Source organism: Macaca fascicularis, chromosome 1 (assembly GCF_037993035.2).
Source record: "Macaca fascicularis isolate 582-1 chromosome 1, T2T-MFA8v1.1".
NCBI lineage: Eukaryota > Metazoa > Chordata > Mammalia > Primates > Cercopithecidae > Macaca > Macaca fascicularis.
In genome coordinates this window covers 228,482,741-228,500,737 of record NC_088375.1, presented here as the reverse complement: position 1 = coordinate 228,500,737, position 17,997 = coordinate 228,482,741, and the positions used below count along the sequence as shown (strand labels likewise).

At 51.4% G+C, this 17,997-nt stretch overlaps 1 protein-coding gene across 2 annotated transcripts in view; it reads right to left on the bottom strand.

The window, feature by feature from the left end:
- Positions 1-17,211, bottom strand: part of ACOT7 (acyl-CoA thioesterase 7) — a 135,492-nt gene extending 118,281 nt beyond the window's left edge. Inside the window, exon 1 of one of the 2 annotated variants that reach the window (XM_005544931.4) lies at positions 16,700-17,211. In XM_005544931.4, the coding sequence (XP_005544988.1) occupies positions 16,700-16,842 (143 nt within the window). In that variant the 5' untranslated portion in view covers positions 16,843-17,211. Of the gene's footprint in view, positions 1-8,833; positions 9,172-16,699 lie in introns of those variants that run through there. The other variant, XM_065530507.1, reaches the window with a different exon arrangement.
- Between the last annotated feature and the right edge of the window lie 786 nt (positions 17,212-17,997).

The window sequence follows — 17,997 nt, the reverse complement described above, 5'->3', positions numbered from 1 at the left end:
AATGGCGGGAACCCGGGAGGCGGAGCTTGCAGTGAGCTGAGATCGTGTCACTGCACCACTGCACGACAGAACAAGACCCTCTCTCAAAAAAAAAAAAAAAAAAAAAAAGGCCGGGCGTGGTGGCTCAAGCCTGTAATCCCAGCACTTTGGGAGGCCGAGACGGGTGGATCACAAGGTCAGGAGATCGAGACCATCCTGGCTAACACGGTGAAACCCCGTCTCTACTAAAAATACAAAACTTAGCCGGGCATGGTGGCGGGCGCCTGTAGTCCCAGCTGCTCAGGAGGCTAAGGCAGGAGAATGGCGGGAACCCGGGAGGCGGAGCTTGCAGTGAGCCGAGATCGTGCCACTGCACTCCAACCTGGGCAACAGAGAGAGACTCCGTCTCAAAAAAAAAAAAAAAAAAAAACACAATGGCACCAGTTACAAGGCCAAAGCATCCACTCACTACAATGCCACTACTGTACAAATTAATTCTGCCAGCAGCCCTGGGTGCCTGAGAGGTAGTGGCTCAAGATGAGATTGGAACTGGTGGGAGATTGTCGGGAGGGGAGGGAGGGGCAGTGTCTATGACCAGCATGCCCTCTGCTGGTGGCCGAGGTGCTCCAGGACAGCGCCAGACTGGGGCAGAGGGTCCAGTCCCCCACAGTGATACAATTTACAGCAAAGCACACACACCACGGGCCTTCCCAGGTCCCAGCCAACAAGTCCCACAAAGGCAGGTACCATTGGGCCTTCTAATAGTCCCGGGCTCATGGGCGCACAGCCAGCGAGAGGAATGCTCTGGCCCTCCTAAATCAGGGACTTGGTTTCCTTTACTCACCCAAGGCTCAGAGAAGCTCCCAGCCTTACATGGCTCAGCTGCCAGCCCCTGACCTGCCACAGCTGAGCTTCTGGCCCTGAGGCCAAAGGGTTCAAGGCAGGGCACAGAGACATCTGGGCTGTCTGGCATGGCCCTAGCAAGGTCTCCTGTGCGGACCTACCCCAAGGAGGCCCAGACAGCAAGAGCCTGTCATGTGCCATGGGGCAGGCTAAAATCACAGAAGAACTTTGGTGGGAGGAAGAGGGAAGGAGGACAGAAAGGCTGGGGAGGGCAGGGGAGGGGAAACAGATGTGGACAGGCACACAGCATGGCCTGCCCCTGAGAAGTAATGTCCCTAGAGTCCTAGTTTTATTATTGCTCAAGGGCTTTTTTTTTTTTTTGAGATGGAGTCTCGCTCTGTTGCCCAGGCTGGAGTGCAGTGGCGCAATCTCGGCTCACTGCAACCTCCGCCTCCCGGGTTCACACCATTCTCCTGCCTCAGCCTCCCGAGTAGCTGGGACTACAGGCGCCCACCATCATGCCTGGCTAATTTTTTGTATTTTTAGTAGAGACGGGGTTTCACCGTGTTAGCCAGGATGGTCTCCATCTCCTGTCCTCAAGATTCACCTGCTTCGGCCTCCCAAAGTGTTGGGATTACAGGTGCCTGGCTTGCTCAAGGGCTTTCTTTTTCTGTCCTCAGCATCAGAGATAAATGACCCTCAGGTATAAGAGTTCAAAGAAAGGGTACAACGGCTGTCTTCAGCCTCCACTTGCCAGCTGTGACCGCAAGCAAGTAACTCCACCTCTAACGCCTGCTCCCCAGCCTATAAAAAGGTGTGTCCACACGTGCAAATGGAGCTGGACCCCTACCGCACATCACACATAACAATTAACTCAAGATAGGTCAAACACCTAAATGGTAAGAGCCAAAGCTATAAAACTCTTTGTTTTTTTTGAGACAGGGTCTCACTCTGTTGCCCAGGCCACAGTGCAGTGCTCTCGTCTCTAACTCACTTCACTGCAGCCTTGACTTCCCGGGCTCAAGCAATCCTCTCACCTCAGCCTCCCAAGTAGCTGGTACTACAGGCATGCACCACCACACCTGGCTAACTTTTTTAATTTGTAGAGATGGGGTCTTCCTGTGTTGCCCAGGCTGGTCTTGAACTCCTGAGCTCAAGCAGTCTTCCCACCTCAACCTCCCAAAGTGCTGGGATTACAGATGTGAGCCACAGCATCTACCCTATTTTAAAGAAAATAGGCCAGGCGTGGTGGCCTGTAATCCCAGCAATTTGAGAGGCTGAGGTGGGCATATCACTTGAGGTCAGGAGTTTGAGACCAGCCTGGCCGACATGGTGAAACCCCGTCTCTACTAAAAATAGAAAAATTAGCCGGGTATGGTGGTGCATGCCTGTAGTCCCAGCTACTCAGGAGGCTGAGGCAGGAGAATCGCTTGAACCCAGGAGGCGAGGATTGCAGTGAGCCGAGATCACACCACTTTACTCCAGCCTGGGCAACAGAGCAAGACTCCGTCTCACCAAAAAAAAAAAAAAAAAAGAAAATATAGACTATATCTTTGTCGCTTGCATTTGGCAATGGCTTTTTAGACATGACAACAAAAGCACAAGGAACCAAAAAGAAAGAGAAATTGGACTTTACCACATTAAAGACTTTTGTTCTTCAAAAGAAACCATCAAAAGTAAAAAGACAGCCAGACACGGTGGCTCATGCCTGTGATCCCAGCACTTTGAGAGGCTGAGGTAGATGGATTACTTGAGGTCAGGGGTTTGAGACCAGCCTGGCCAATGTGGTGAAACCCTGTCTCTGCTGGAAAAAAAATACAAAAATAAGCCAGGTGTGGTGGTGTGCACCTGTAGTCCTAGCTCCCTGGGAAGTTGAGGCAGGGATATCACTTGAACCCAGGAGGCCGAGGTTGCAGTGAGCTGAGATCATGCCACTGCACTCTAGCCTGGGCGACACAGCGAAGAAAAAGTAAAAAGACAACCCAGTGAGTGGAAAAAACATTTGCAAATCACATCTGAAATAGTTAAACAATCATGAAAAAGAACAAAGCTGGAAGATTCACACTTTCTGATTTCAAAACTTACCACAAAGCTACAATAATCAAAACAGTATGGCATTAGCATAAAGACAGACATAAGAATCAATAGAACAGAGAGCCCAGAAATAAACTCAAATTATTAAATATATGGTCAAATGATCTATGTAACAAGGGTATAAAGACCTTTCGGCCAGGTGTGGTGACTCACACCTATAATCCCAGCATGGTGGGAGACCAAGGCGGGAGGATCACAAGGTCAGGAGTTCAAGACCAGTCTGACCAACGTGGTGAAACCCCGTCTCTACTAAAAATACAAAAATTAGCCAGGCATGGTGGCACGTGCCTGTAATCCCAGCTACTCAGGAGGCTGAGGCTTGAACCCAGGAGGTAGAGGTTGCAGTGAGCTGAGATCGTGCCACTGCATTCCAGCCTGGGCAACAGAGTGAGACCATCTCAAAAAAAAAAAAAGACCTTTCACTGGAGGAAAGACAATCTTTTCAACAAATGGTTGATATTCACATGCAAAAGAATGAACCGCACCTTTACCTAAGAGCATATACCAAAACAAAACAAAACAAAACAAAATGTATCATAAGCCTAAAAGTAAAACCTAAAACTATAAAACTCTTAGAAGAAAACATAAGGCTAAAGCCTTACAACACTGGATTTGGCAATGATTTCTTGGCTATGACATCAAAGGCACAAGGAACAAAAGAAAATAGGTAGACAAATTGTATTTCATAAGAACTTTAAAATGTGTGCATCAACAGAAAATAACAACAGAGTATAAACATCCCACAGAATGGGAGAAATTATTTGCAAATCATATATCTGATAAGGGATTAATGTCCAGAATACATAGAGAACTCCTAAAATGCAACAATAAAAAAAAAACAAGCATACTATTGCATGCATGTATCAAAATACCACATTATACTCATAAATACGTACAATTATTATGCGTCAAAAATAATAAAAGCAAAAATGGACACAGGGACTTTCTCAAACACCAAAAGCTATAGTCTTCAGTTTCAGGATACTGATGAAAATTTGAAAAATATATACATAGATACATAGATACACAAATATATGTATATAACATGCACATAATATACACTACACCTATACATGTCTATGTTCAAGTATATGAACAAATATACAAAGAGTTTAGCAATACATTTAATTTTCAGTTTAAAAAAAAATCTGATTCAAAAATGAGAAAAGAACTTGAGTAGGCATTTCTACAAACAAAAAATACAGTTGACAAACACATGAAAAGACGCTCAACATCACTAAACATTAGGGAAATGCAAAGCTAAACCACAATGAAACACCACTTCACATCCATTAGGATGGCTACTATCAAAAACAACAGAAAATAACGAGTATTGACAAAGATGCCAAGAAACCAGAACCCATGTACACTGTCGGTGGAAATGTAAAATGGCATAGCCGCTGTGGAAAACAGTATGGTCGTTTCTTGAAAGATTTAAAATAGAATTGCCATATGATCCAACAATTCCACTTCTGGGTATATATCCTAAAGAACTAAAAACGTGGTCTCTGCTGTGTTCATAGCAGCATTATTCACAAGCTAAAATGTGGGATTAACCCAAGTGTCCATCCATAGATGATGGGATAAGCAAAATGTGGTCCATCCATGAAATGGAACATGATTCAGCCTTCAAAAGGAAGGGAAGGAGCCAGGTGCGGTGGCTCATGCCTGTAATCCCAGCACTCTGGGAGGCAGAGGCGGGCGGATCATAAGGTCAGGAGATTGAGACCATCCTGGCTAACAGAGTGAAACCCCGTCTCTACTAAAAACACAAAAACAAACAATTATCTGGGCGTGGTGGTGGGCACCTGTAGTCCCAGCTACTCGGGAGACTGAGGCAGGAGAATGTCATGAACCCGGGAGGCGGAGCTTGCAGTGAGCCCAGATGGCGCCATTGCACTCCAGCCCGGGCGAAAGTGCAAAACTTCGCCGGCGCGGTGGCTCACGCCTGTAATCCCAGCACTTTGGGAGGCCAAGGCAGGCGAATCACGAGGTCAAGACCATCCTGGCCAACATCGGGAAACCCCATCTCTACTAAAAATACAAAAATTAGCTGGGCGTGGTGGCAGGCGCCTGTAGTCCCAACTAGGGAGGCTGAGGCAGGGGAATGGCATGAACCCGGGAGGCGGAGCTTGCAGTGAGCCCAGATCGCGCCACTGCACTCCAGCCTGGGCGACAGAGGGAGACTCTATCTCAAAAAAAAAAAAAAAAACTGAGCTGGACATTTAAAAATGATTAAAATGAGCCTAGGAAACATAGTGAGACATAGTGGGTGACAGAGCAAGAAAATATGGCTACAAATACATATATGGTAGCCAGGTGCTGTGACTCACACCTGTAATCCCAGCACTTTGGGAGACAGACCGAGATGGGCGGATCCCTTGAGCTCAGGAGTTTGAGACCAGCCTGGCCAACACGGCCAAATCGTGTCTCTACAAAAACTACAAAAATTACCCAGGTGTGATGGCACGTGCCGGTAGTCGCAGCTACTCGGGTGTCTGAGGCAGGATGATCACTTGAGGTAGAGGCTCAGTGACTGAGACTGCACCACCACATGCGGTCCAGGAGACAGAGTAACACCCTGTCTCAATTTAAAAATCAAAACAAGGCCGGGCGCGGTGGCTCAAGCCTGTAATCCCAGCACTTAGGGAGGCCGAGACGGGCGGATCACGAGGTCAGGAGATCGAGACCGTCCTGGATAACACGGTGAAACCCCGTCTCTACTAAAAAATACAAAAAACTAGCCGGGCGAGGTGGCGGGCGCCTGTAGTCCCAGCTACTCGGGAGGCTGAGGCAGGAGAATGGCGTGAACCCGGGAGGCGGAGCTTGCAGTGAGCTGAGATCCGGCCACTGCACTCCAGCCTGGGCTACAGAGCGAGACTCCGTCTCAAAAAAAAAAAAAAAAAAAATCCTGCCATCTTAACGATATATATATATATATATATATATATATATATATACACACACATATCGTTAAGATGGCAGTTTTTTTTGGGGGGGGACAGAGTTTCGCTCTTGTCACCCATACTGGAATGCAATGTCACAATCTTGGCTCACTGCAACCTCTGCCTCCAAGGTTCAAGCGATTTTCCTGCCTCAGCCTCCCGAGTAGCTGGGATCACAGGCGTGAGCCACCACGCCCAGCTAATTTTTTTTTTTTTCAGACGGAGTTTCCCTCTTGTTGCCCAGACTAGAGTGCAGTGGCGCAATCTTGGGCTCACCGCAACCTCCGCCTCTTGGGTTCAAGCAATTCTCCTGCCTCAGCCTCCCGAGCAGCTGGGATTACAGGCATGTGCCACCACACCCGGCTAATTTTTTTTTTTTTTTTTTTGTATTTTTAGTAGATGGGGTTTCTCCATGTTGGTCAGGCTGGTCATGAACTCCCAACCTCAGGTGATTCGCCCACCTCGGCCTCCCAAAGTGCTGCGATTGCAGGCATGAGCCACCGCACCCGGCTAATTTTTGTATTTTTAGTAGAGACAGGGTTTCACCATGTTGGCCAGGCTGGTCTCCAACTCCTGACCTCGGGTGATCCACCCAACTTGGCCTCCCAAAGTGGTGGGAATACAGGTGAGAGCCACCGTGCCTGGCTAAGACGGCAGATTTTTTTAATGGTAAATCATATATTATGTGTATTTTAACACAGTTTTTTGTTTGTTTGTTTGTTTGTTTTTGACAGACAAGGTCTTGATCTGTCACCCAGGTTGGATTGCAGTGGTGCAATCAGCTCACTGCAGCCTCAACTTCCTGGGTTCAAGCAATCTTCCTGCCTCAATTTCCTGAGTGGCTGAGACTACAGGCACACCCCACCCAGCCCACATCTGGCTAATTTTTTTCTTTTTTTTGAGACGGAGTCTCGCTCTGTTGCCCAGGCTGGAGTGCGGTGGCACGATCTCGGCTCACTGCAAGCTCCGCCTCCCGGGTTCACGCCATTCTCCTGCCTCAGCCTCCCGAGTAGTTGGGACTACAGGCACCCACCACCACGCCTGGCTAATTTTTTGTATTTTTAGTAGAGACAGGGTTTCACCATGTTAGCCAGGATGGTCTCGATCTCCTGACCTGGTGATCCACCTGCCTCAGCCTCCCAAAGTGCTGGGATTACAGGCGTGAGCCACTGCACCCGGCCAACATCTGGCTAAATAATTTTTTTTTTTTTTTGAGACGGAGTCTTGCTCTGTCGCCCAGGCTGGAGTGCAGTGGCGCGATCTTGGCTCACTGCAAGCTCCACCTCCCGGGTTCACGCCATTCTTCTGCCTTAGCCTCCCGAGTAGCTGGGACTACAGGCACCCGCCACCACGCCCGGCTAATTTTTTGTATTTTTTTAATTAGAGATGGAGTTTCACCGTGTCAGCCAGGATGGTCTCGATCTCCTGACCTCGTGATCCGCCCACCTCGGCCTCCCAAAGTGCTGGGATTATAGGCGTGAGCCACCGCGCTCAGCCCCAATTTTTTAATTTTTAGTAGAGATCAGGTCTTGCTATGTTACCCAGGCTGACAACTTTTTCGAATTGGAAAATTTTTTTAATTAAAAAATTATATCTGAGAAGGGACTTGCATCTAGAATATATAAGGAGCTCTCATCACTCAATAACAAAAAGACAGTTAAGCCAAATGGAAAATAGAGGAAAGACTTGACTAGACAATTCTCTAAAAATACACAGTGGTCAATAAGCACATGAAAAGATGCTCAGTATCATCTTCTCTCATTAGGGAAATGCACATCAAAGCCACAGTGAGATACCACCGCACATCTACTAGCATGGCTAGAATTCAAAACATGGGTAATAACAAGTGTTGACAAGGATATGGGGAAATTGAATCCTTTTTACACTGCTGGTGGGACTGTGAAATGGTGCAGCCACTTTGGAAACAGTCTGGTAATTCCTCAAGAGGATAACCACAAAATTACCACATGACCCAAAAATTATATTCCTAGGTGAGCTGTTTTTACTCATGCTTTTAATAACAAACATGGGCGTCTCTTTCAACCCCGCTTCTCCAACTCTCCAACACTAGGTGGGGGTCCTACAATTCAATTAAAGTCTGCCACTACCTTCTGCGGTGTAGGAAGGTAAGGCTGAAAGTGCTAACCCGCTAATCCTGCCTTGGTCTTTCTAGAGACCAGCTCCCATCCTGAAGCTATCTAGGGCCCCCAGCCACCAGTTCTCTCATTAGCATACTAGACACTCTTAGGACTACAGAGGTCCCAAGGGTTTGGGAGCTCCATGTCAGGAGAACAAAAAACCCTCTTATCACCCCTTTCAAAATTGATGGACGTCATGGTCCCACAGCTCTGTGAACATAAAACTGAAATCTACTACCTTGTACATGTTAGTGAATGAATTGTATGGCATATGAACTATAACCCAATAAAGCTGGCACAAAAGGGGCAGTATGTATGTCCACTCAACAGAGTTTCTGTAAAGTTTAGGAGAAATAAAGTACACAAAAGCCATCTGTAAGTAGCTCAACACTGCACTGTTAGGATCAGCCAATCGTGCAGGGACAGCTCCCTCTGGCCCCACACCAACCTTCTGGTCTAAAATCACAGCTCAACCTCCAGCCTAGGGACAAAGCAGGGCACGGATGCCTGCTGCCAGGTGTGAGCCAGCACAGCTGCTGGCTCGCAGGAGCCTTGATCCGCAGAGGCCCAGATTCCCACAGCCCAGGGTTGCCAGGTCACCTCCTCCAACAAATCCCAGGGGTTCCACTGGTCCCTAGGGGAGGAACATGCCAGGTCTCCACTAAGGATGGCCACTTAAGTGGACACCTTCAATCCAGCAAAACACACAGCTCATCCAAAACCCAGCCCTACTACCCTTCCCAAACTCCTCCAAGTTATGTGGCCCAAGGCCCTGGCTGCCCAGTCGGCCTCGCAAGCGGAACACCATGGGCACAAAATATTCCGTCATCCTACCTTCCAGTAATGCAGGCTCCAGAAGGTAGGAGATCAGCCCTGGGGCCAACCACCTGGATGGGAGTGCAGCACCCCCTCCGGGGCCCCACACATCCCCGGCCAGCCACCAGCCTCCTGGAGGATGCCTGCCTCCCAAACTCACAGAGCCGGAGAGCCCTGGCAAGCAGCTTCATCCTGCGGCAAGTGGGCAAACTGTTTACCCAGTGCCAAGCATGATGCCTGGCAGAGCCCAAGCCTGTATCTGCCTGGCCGGCTTAGCAGTGAGCCAGTCTGATCCCTCCCTGATGGAAAGCACCAGGCTCCGGCTCCTCCTAGGACCGTCCCTCCCCCAGCAAGCCGCCTGCTCAGCTTCCGGAACTGGATCACAAAAGACCAGTGATGCCAAGGAATCTGTGACTCACAAACAGAGAGACAGGAGAGGGCCACCACCCCTCTGCAGGAGAGGATGAACTGGGTGGGGTCGCAAGCAACACTCATAAGGGTTCTCACCTCCAGGATCTTAAACCTTGCAACACTCAGGCTGGCCCTCAGGCAGGTAGAAGAAAGAGTTCCACCTGGTCTTGGCTCACAGGCACCAGGAGGGCTAGAAGGCTGTGGGGAAGCCGAGGAAGGCCAACACACCGCACAACACAGCAGGTGCCTGGTCCTCCTCTGACAGTGGCCCTCAAGCTCCAGGAGGGCTGAGGAAAATGCAGATTCCTGGGCCTACCCCTCCCTGACCTTCCCCACCCCTGGAGTTAGAGGCAGTAGCTCTGGAGTGGAGGCTCAGGAGCCTGGTTTTCCTTTTATTCTTCATTGCGGTAAACGTCAAATGCTTACAGGAGTAGAGGCAGGTGGGAGCAAACCCCCATGTCCCCATCAAGCAGCCCCAAAACGGTCAGCTCAGGGCACCTCTAGTCCCTGCTCCCACCTGTTCCCCATGCCAGGTTATTCTGCAGCAAATCCCGGACTTCCCAGTACAACATCATAAATACATCAGCATTTCCTCTCAAAGATAAAAGCTCCTTGTAAAAAACCTAAAGGAGGGGCATGGTGACTCATGCCCATGCCCATAATTTCAGCACTTTGGGAGGCCAAGGTGGGAAGAGCACCTGAGCCCAGGAGTTCCAGACCCGCCTAGGCAACAAAGTGAGACCATGTCTCCGCAAAAAAACTTCTTTTAACATTAGCCAGGCACGGAGGCGTGCACTCATAGGCCCAACTACTCGAGAGGCTGAGGTGGGAGAATCCCTTGAGCCCAGGAGGTTGGGGCTGTAGAGAACCATGATTGCACCACTGCACCACTTACGTTGCCTGGGCAACTAAGCGAGACCCTGCCTCAAATAAAAATAAAAACCACAAAACAAAGGTCCCATCTAAAATATCATCCAAATTCCTAATATCATTAAATAGTAAGTGACTTCAGTTCCTGTGCTAAATGAATTGAAATCTGCATTTGTGACCTTCATTCACAGAGAACCCAAGTCTTTGTTGACTGGTGAAGAGAAACAGCAGTGTGCAGGGAACAGGGTACTACAGGGCTACGGGGACACAGGAGTGAGGCCCAGCACTGAGCTCGATCCGGTTCCGTCTACGAAATTCTAGAAGAGGCACAGCAAGTGAGTGAAAGCAGATCTTTTTGCCAGGGGCCAACAGTAGGGGAATTTTGGGAGTTTGGAAATACTCGACATCACAACTGGGCCGGCCACTACTCAGTGCGCACACTCATCAAAACTCAGCAAACTGTACGTTTCAAATATTCTTGTATATGCATTCTAAATATACCTCAATAAAGTCGGTTTAAAAAAGCAAACTACAAAACAATTACCCTACCTTAAAAAAAAAAAAAAGTAGGCCGGGCGCGGTGGCTCAAGCCTGTAATCCCAGCACTTTGGGAGGCCGAGGCGGGTGGATCACGAGGTCAGGAGATCGAGACTATCCTGGCTAACATGGTGAAACCCCGTCTCTACTAAAAATACAAAAAACTAGCCGGGCGTGGTGGCGGGCGCCTGTAGTCTCAGCTACTTGGGAGGCTGAGGCGGGAGAATGGCGTGAACCCAGGAGGCGGAGCTTGCAGTGAGCCGAGATCACGCCACTGCACTCCAGCCTGGGAGACACAGCGAGACTCCGTCTCAAAAAAAAAAAAAAAAAAAAAGTAGTGATTCCTTAAAATCATTCATTATCAAGGGACTATTCAAGTTTCCCCATTATCTCCTCAAATCTGCATCTTGTTGACTCTCTGCTGAAGTTCTATTCACATGCAGAAAACCCCTATTTGTAACAGACTTCTCCAGTTACTCCCATGCAGGGGTCCAAGGATGGGGAGGCACAACATTGATCCCCGTCCACAGGAGGGCTCTGACAGTAAGAGGCCAAGGGGTGGGATGGGAAGACAGCCTACGGGGTCACCCCCTGGTGCAGGCCCCACAGACCAGGTGGGTCACACAGGAGAAAGCCACTTCTGGTCTGACCAGAACTGGGGAGCCAGCCAGCTGCAGGTACCAATTCCAGGGCAATGCCAGGCTAACTGGCCCACTTACAGGGTGAGGCTGGACAAAGGCCTCCCCACGCGCAGGCTCTCTGGGCTACAAAGACTGCATCTTCAGGCCGGGCGCGGTGGCTCAAGCCTGTAATCCCAGCACTTTGGGAGGCCGAGACGGGCGGATCACGAGGTCAGGAGATCGAGACCATCCTGGCTAACACGTGAAACCCCGTCTCTACTAAAAAATACAAAAATTAGCCGGGAGCAGTGGCGGGCGCCTGTAGTCCCAGCTACTCGGGAGGCTGAGGCAGGAGAATGGCGTGAACCCGGGAGGTGGAGCTTGCAGTGAGCTGAGATCCAGCTACTGCATTCCAGCCTGGGGGACAGAGTGAGACTCCGTCTCAAAAAAAAAAAAAAAAAGACTTCATCTTCACCCAGGGTCCCCACATCCCAGCAACAAGAGAGTCAGCACTGTAAATCATTTTACGGAACGCTCCAGAATACAAGCTCTGATTGTGGCTTCTGTAAATTGGCTCTATCTTTCTTTTTTTTCTCTTTTCTTTTCTTTTTTTTTTTTTTTTGAGATGGAGTTTCGCTCTTGTTACCCAGACTGGAGTGCAATGGCACAATCTCGGCTCACTGCAACCTCCGCCTCCCAAGTTCAAGCGATTCTTCTGCCTCAGCCTCCTAAGTAACTGGAATTACAGGCACCCGCCACCACACCCAGCTAATTTTTGTATTTTTAGTAGAGACAGGGTTTCATCATGTTGGCCAGGAAGGTCTCTATCTCTTGACCTCATGATCCACCCACCTCGGCCTCCCAAAGTGCTGGGATTACAGGCGTGATCTGTGCCTGGCCAGGTTCCTTCTTTTCATTAATTCCATTATAAAACCAAAGACAGAACCCGGCCTGGTGCAGTGGCTCACACCTGTAATTCCAGCACTTCGAGAGGCTGAGGCGGGCAGATCACTTAAGGTCAGGAGTTCGAGACCAGCCTGGCCAACACGGTGAAACCCCGTCTCTACTAAAAATACAAAAATTAGCTGAGTGTGGTGGTGGGCGCCTGTAGTCCCAGCTACTCAGGAAGCTGAGGAGAGGAGAATTGCTCAAACTGGGGAGGCAGAGGTTGCAGTGAGCCAAGATCCTGTCACTGCACTCCAGCCTGGGCGACAGTGAGACTCTATCTAAAAAAAAAAAAAAAAAAAAAGACAAAGGTAGAGCCCCTCTCTGCCTTTTCCCTTGGGGGAAATAATTCTAACCCCATAACATACTGAAATTCATAGCCACTCAACTACTGTTTATTGACCTGTCAGCTAGACCTCAGGCACTATTCTAGGCATTCATGGTACCACATGGTACAACACAATTCCTAATCTCAGGAAACTTCCTGGTAGATCTGCATCTAAGAGCACGGCAAGCAAAGAAAACACAAAAAAACCTTGTAGATTTCACACACATCTACCTATAAATAAAGCATGCCAAGTTATCTGCCTGCTGGGTGGTGTCCATGCCGAGGTCCCCCTCCATCAGCATGGTTATTCCAGAGCTGGCTACAGTCCCCAGAAAGCCTCAGAGCTTCCTTTAGGAACACCCTGCCCCCCATAGACCTACCAGTAAACTCAAATTTCTCTACATATTGCACTCCTCAAAAGATAGCCACCAGCCACAGGTGGCTACCCACCTGAATTTAAATTGATGAAATTAAAAATTCTGTTCCGTTCATAACCAGCCTGACCCACATGGCAAAACCCCATCTCTACTGAAAAAATACAAAAACATTAGCTGGGCATGGTGGCAGGTGCGTGTAATTCCCAGCTACTCAGGAGGCTGAGGCGGAAGAATCACTAGAACCCCGGAGGCGGAGGTTGCAGTGAGTCAAGATGGCATCTAGCCTGGGGGACAAGGCAAGACTCTGTCTCAAAAAAAAAACAAAACAAACAAAAAAAAAGCCCTTATCCCTTCAACAGTGTCTGAACTGAGAACGTGTGACCATTCTGTCTCTAAGATGGTGGGGATTTGGACGTCCTTGCCTCTGCTAGACTGTGACCCCTTAAGGCAGGGGCCAAATTTTCCACATATCAGTTTCCCTCCTGGTGCTATGCTTCTTGGCAGTGTCCAGTGAAGCCTTGTTAAATTCATGGGCTTGGCTGTGCTAGGCCAGGAGGCTCCTCTTTCAACTCGGGGTGTCGGCTCAGATGTCCTTAAAGGGCTCCCCATCCTAGTACAGTCACTCTCCAGTGTCCTGCAGTTTCTGAGTCAAGCCCGTGTGACCACAGCCTTCTCTTCACAGGCCTACCCCTACCACCACTCCCACCTACTCCTTTGGCAGTCACGCTCTGCACCTGAGACTCACCTACTCACTCATGAGCAGGGGGCAGCCAGGCATCCTGCTCACCAGTCGTCTGGCCAAGGCAGCCACTTAGAAACAATATGCAACTGGCCAGGCATGGTGACTCATGCCTGTAATCTCTGCACTTTGGGAGGCCGAGACGGGCAGATCACCTAAGGTCAGGAGTTCGAGACCAGCCTGGCCAACATGCTGAAACCTCATCTCTACTAAAAATACAAAAATTAGCTGGGCATGGTGGTGCACACCTGTAGTCCCAGCTACTCGGGAGGCTAAGGCAGGAGAATCGCTTGAACTAAGGAGGCAGAGGTTGCAGTTAGCAGAGAGTGTGTCACCGCACTCCAGCAGCCTGGGTGACGGAGTGAGACTCCACCTCCAAAAAAAAAAAGAAAAAAAAAAAGGAAACAATATGCAATTGGTTTACGGTGGGTAAGAAAAAGCACACACGGGCCAGGCACAGTGGCTCACGCCTGTAATCCCAGCACTTTGGGAGGCCGAGGCGGGCGGATCACCTGAGGTCAGGAATTCAAGACCAGCCTGGCCAACGTGGTGAAACCCCATCTCTACTAAAAATACAAAAATTAGCCAGGCATGATGGCGGGTTCCTGTAATCCCAGCAACTCAGGAGGCTGAGGTGGGAGAATCACTTGAACCCAGGAGGCGGAGGTTGCAGTGAGCTGAGATCGCGCCATTGCATTCCAGTCTGGGTGACAGAGTGAGACTGTCTCAAAAAAAAAAAAAAAAAAAAAAAAGCACACACTTACTGTATGGAAGTGTCTAAAGCTATACAAAAATCTAGTAACTAGGCTGGGAGCAGTGGCTCACACCTGTAATCCCAGCACTTTGAGAGGCTGAGGCGGGAGGATCACCTGAGGTCAGGAGTTCAAGACCAGCCTGGCCAACACGGTGAAACCCCATCTCCACTAAAAATACAAAAATTAGCCAGGCATGGTGGCACACGCCTGTAGTCCCAGCTACTCGGGAGGCTGAGGCACAAGAACTTTTTCCAGCCGGGTGCGGTGGCTCACGTCTGTAATCCCAGCACTTTGGGATGCCAAGGCGGGCAGATCACGGATCACCTGAGGTCAGGAGTTCGAGACCAGCCCGGCCAACATAGAGAAACCCCGTCTCTACTAAAAACACAAAAATTAGCCAGGCGTGGTGGCACATGCCTGTAGTCCCAGCTACTCTGGAGGCTGAGGCCCAAGAATCACTTGAACCCGGGACACGGGGGTTGCAGTGAGCTGAGATCTGGCCACCGCACTCCAGCCCGGGTGACAGAATGAGACTCTGTCTCAAAAAAACAAAAAATCTAGTAACTGTTAGAAGCTGGGTGAAAAAAGACAACACGTATAAACTGGCTATTCATCATCCTGAAGAAGTAAATAAAAGGCCAGTCTTCCACGGGAAGATTTAAATCAAGGTTTCCTTTATTCAGGAGAGGGGTGGGAAGAACACTGGATCTGGAGTCAGAAGACTTGGGTAGGGGCTGTCCCTGGAGCTCCTGGAGCAGGATGACCTTACACAGTTCCTCAACTCCCAAAACTGCCACCTCCTCCACACAGGTAGCGGAGGCAGTACTGACCATCAACCTCCCAGGGAAGTTGGGCAAAGCAAGTGGGATGAGACAGGTATAAGCTCTTTGCAAACCATGGAGCCCAAGGTTCCCAGCCAATACTCAGCAGAGCTGATGCAGGGACCTGATGCAGGCCATCTGTCTCCAGTTACTTCTTTTTTTTTTTTTTTTTTTTTTGCCCCTCTTTCCCCACCTCCGGAGTCAATGGGACCAGAACAGCCACAACGCCAAAGTCAAAGGGGCAGGGCTCCCCTCAAAGACGTTCCCTCTCTGGAAAAGTCAAAACCGACCTTGAGGTCAGGAGAGGCCCTGGACCAGGCCAGAAAATGAGACTGAGGGTCAAGGAGCTTCGATGACCCAGGACTTGTTATATGCCCAGCCTTCCGGGAGATGTCAACATCTACAGGAAAGTAACTTGCTTCTATTGGACTTGGCTTGAGTCCAAGGTCAGTCTGTGATGCTTAAGCCCCAAATGCGAGGAACCCACCACCAAAACAGAAAGCAGTTCTCACTCCTGGTAGTCCATCAAGCAGGACAGGACCCGTCGCAGGCCACAGTGCCTGTGTGCAGTGGCTGAAAATCTAGACTCCTTGCCCTCACTTAGCTCATGCACAAATGCCAGCCTGCTTCTGCTTCCGATTCTGCCGAAGGGAACTGCAGAGTAACCTTGAGGCTGCCCTCCCCACCTCCCATGGGAAATGAGCTTGTTCATGATCTCCAGCCTCCAGCTTCTCTGGGGGCTTGCATCTATCTACTCAGTAACTGCTGGAGGAAGGGGGGATGCCCTAGAAGGACAACCCTTTGCCTCTATTGTGTAAGATGCTTTCAGGCCCAACAGACCACTGATTCCCTTTGCTTGATAGTAAACTGTTAGAGGCAAGCAGTGTTATCTGTTCTTCCTTTCAACACCTGCCCTCCCCCAAACCGAAGCAGTGCACTGAAGACGGTAGCTCTGCAACCTGCTCCCACAGGGGCACCCACCGAGGGGTTCACGCGGCTCTGGGCACCTCCCCTCCACCTCTGAGGGCTTTGGTTAGCGCAGCACAACCGCCGAGGTAACGATCCCGAATCCTCGAGGAGGCTAAGCAGGACCACGGGACTGAGGCTCCGGGATGCTCGGGCGAGGCCCGAGGCGGGGCTGCCCACGGGCGCCGGTCGCCGGGCTCTGGAGCTGTGCACTGACCTCCGCCCGCCCCATCCCTGCCTGGCTTTCTCGCCTAAACGACCCGTGGCGCGGCCGCCGCCCTGGAAATGCGGCCGGGAGGAGCCGGCGGGAGGCGGGCGGGGGCCGCGCGGCTTGTGCTGCATCGCGAGTCGCATCCTGGCCGCGGGCTGGCGGGGGCTCGGGGCGGCGGCGCAGGAGGCCGTGCGGGGAATCGGCGGGCGGGGGCGGCCTCGGCGGGTGGGGACCGAGCGGGACAGGCCGGGGGCGGTGACCGGCGCGCCTGGCCACTGCTGGCGCCGCGCGGGCCCTCTCTTACCGGCAGATCTGGATGGCGGACGGCGTCTCGACGTCTGGGCCCGACATGCTGGGGGCTGCGGAGGCGGATGCGGCGGGCGGCTGCAGAAGGGCGCAGGTGTCTGGCAGGCCCGGCGAGGAATGAATGAGCCCCGGCCGCGCCATAAAGGGGGAGGGCGGAGGTGGAGCGATGGGGCCGTCGAGGCGGGGCCTGCGCGCCGGGGGCGAATCGAACGCGGCCTCCCCGCGCCGATCCCGCCCCCGCGCCGGCCCCACCCCGAGCCCCGCCTCCCAGGCCGCCAAGGCTGCCGCGAGCTCGCGCGGGTGTACGATTCTGGCGGCGTGAGGGCCCAGGCGGGCGCCGCTTCCAGAAGGTTCGGTGGCGGTTGGGCCGCGCCGCTGGGGAGAAGGCCCGCGAGCCGCGGCAGCCGCGTCCGACCCGGTGGCAGTCCGGAGGGAAGCGTCCAGGGCGGCCCAAGTGGCGGAGCGGGGCGGACTTGGGCCCTCGCTCTCCGCGCGGCGGTAAATATTTGTGCTGGGCGTTCCCGGCCGCCCGCGCTGGCGATTCGCTGCTGCGTCCCGTGCCTGGGCGGCCGGATGAGGTCAGAGCGGAAGGCGCGGCCCGGGTGCCTGGCAGTCGGGCCCGATTCCCACCCCCGCCCCAACCCACCCCGGCTCCAGTCGCCCGCATCGTGGCTCTCGCTACGATCGGCCCTAAGAGAGAATGGAAGGCTGTTTCCTGGAAAGGAGCATTGGTGGCGGCTGCTGGGAAGCACACGGGCGCGCACACGGGGATCGGAACGGGCCTTTGGTGCCGCAGCACAAAGCGTCACGAGGTGGGGAGGAGGAAAGGCCCGCGCCTGGCTGCAGCTTTTACTGGGAGCGCTGAGCGCCAGCCTGGGGGTGCACGTGTTGCAGTGAGGAGCCCTGAAACATGCCGTGTTTTACTGCACACGATGTGCCGTTGAATGGAGTCCAGGCCAGTCGGGGTCACCAAAAAAAATCCACCAAGAAAAACACCCAAGAGGAGAGAAGCGGTCGCCCCCCACGTGCTGGAATGACAGTTTTTTACTTGCTAGGCAGTTTGACCTTTTCCGAATTTTCTGCAGTGCACATAGATTTGTACTTACATCTTTAAATTAAAACCCACGCAACTCCGGCTCCCCAGTGCAATTTGAACAACCCATTTACACTCAGCTAGGTAGCTCTGAAGGAACTGTGCCTCACCCCGGTCACCCTTGAGTTACCAGACCGTGGAGGCAGCCCACAGCATGATCTGTAGCTCGCAGGGGCAGTCCAAGTCAGAACTCTGTGATTTCA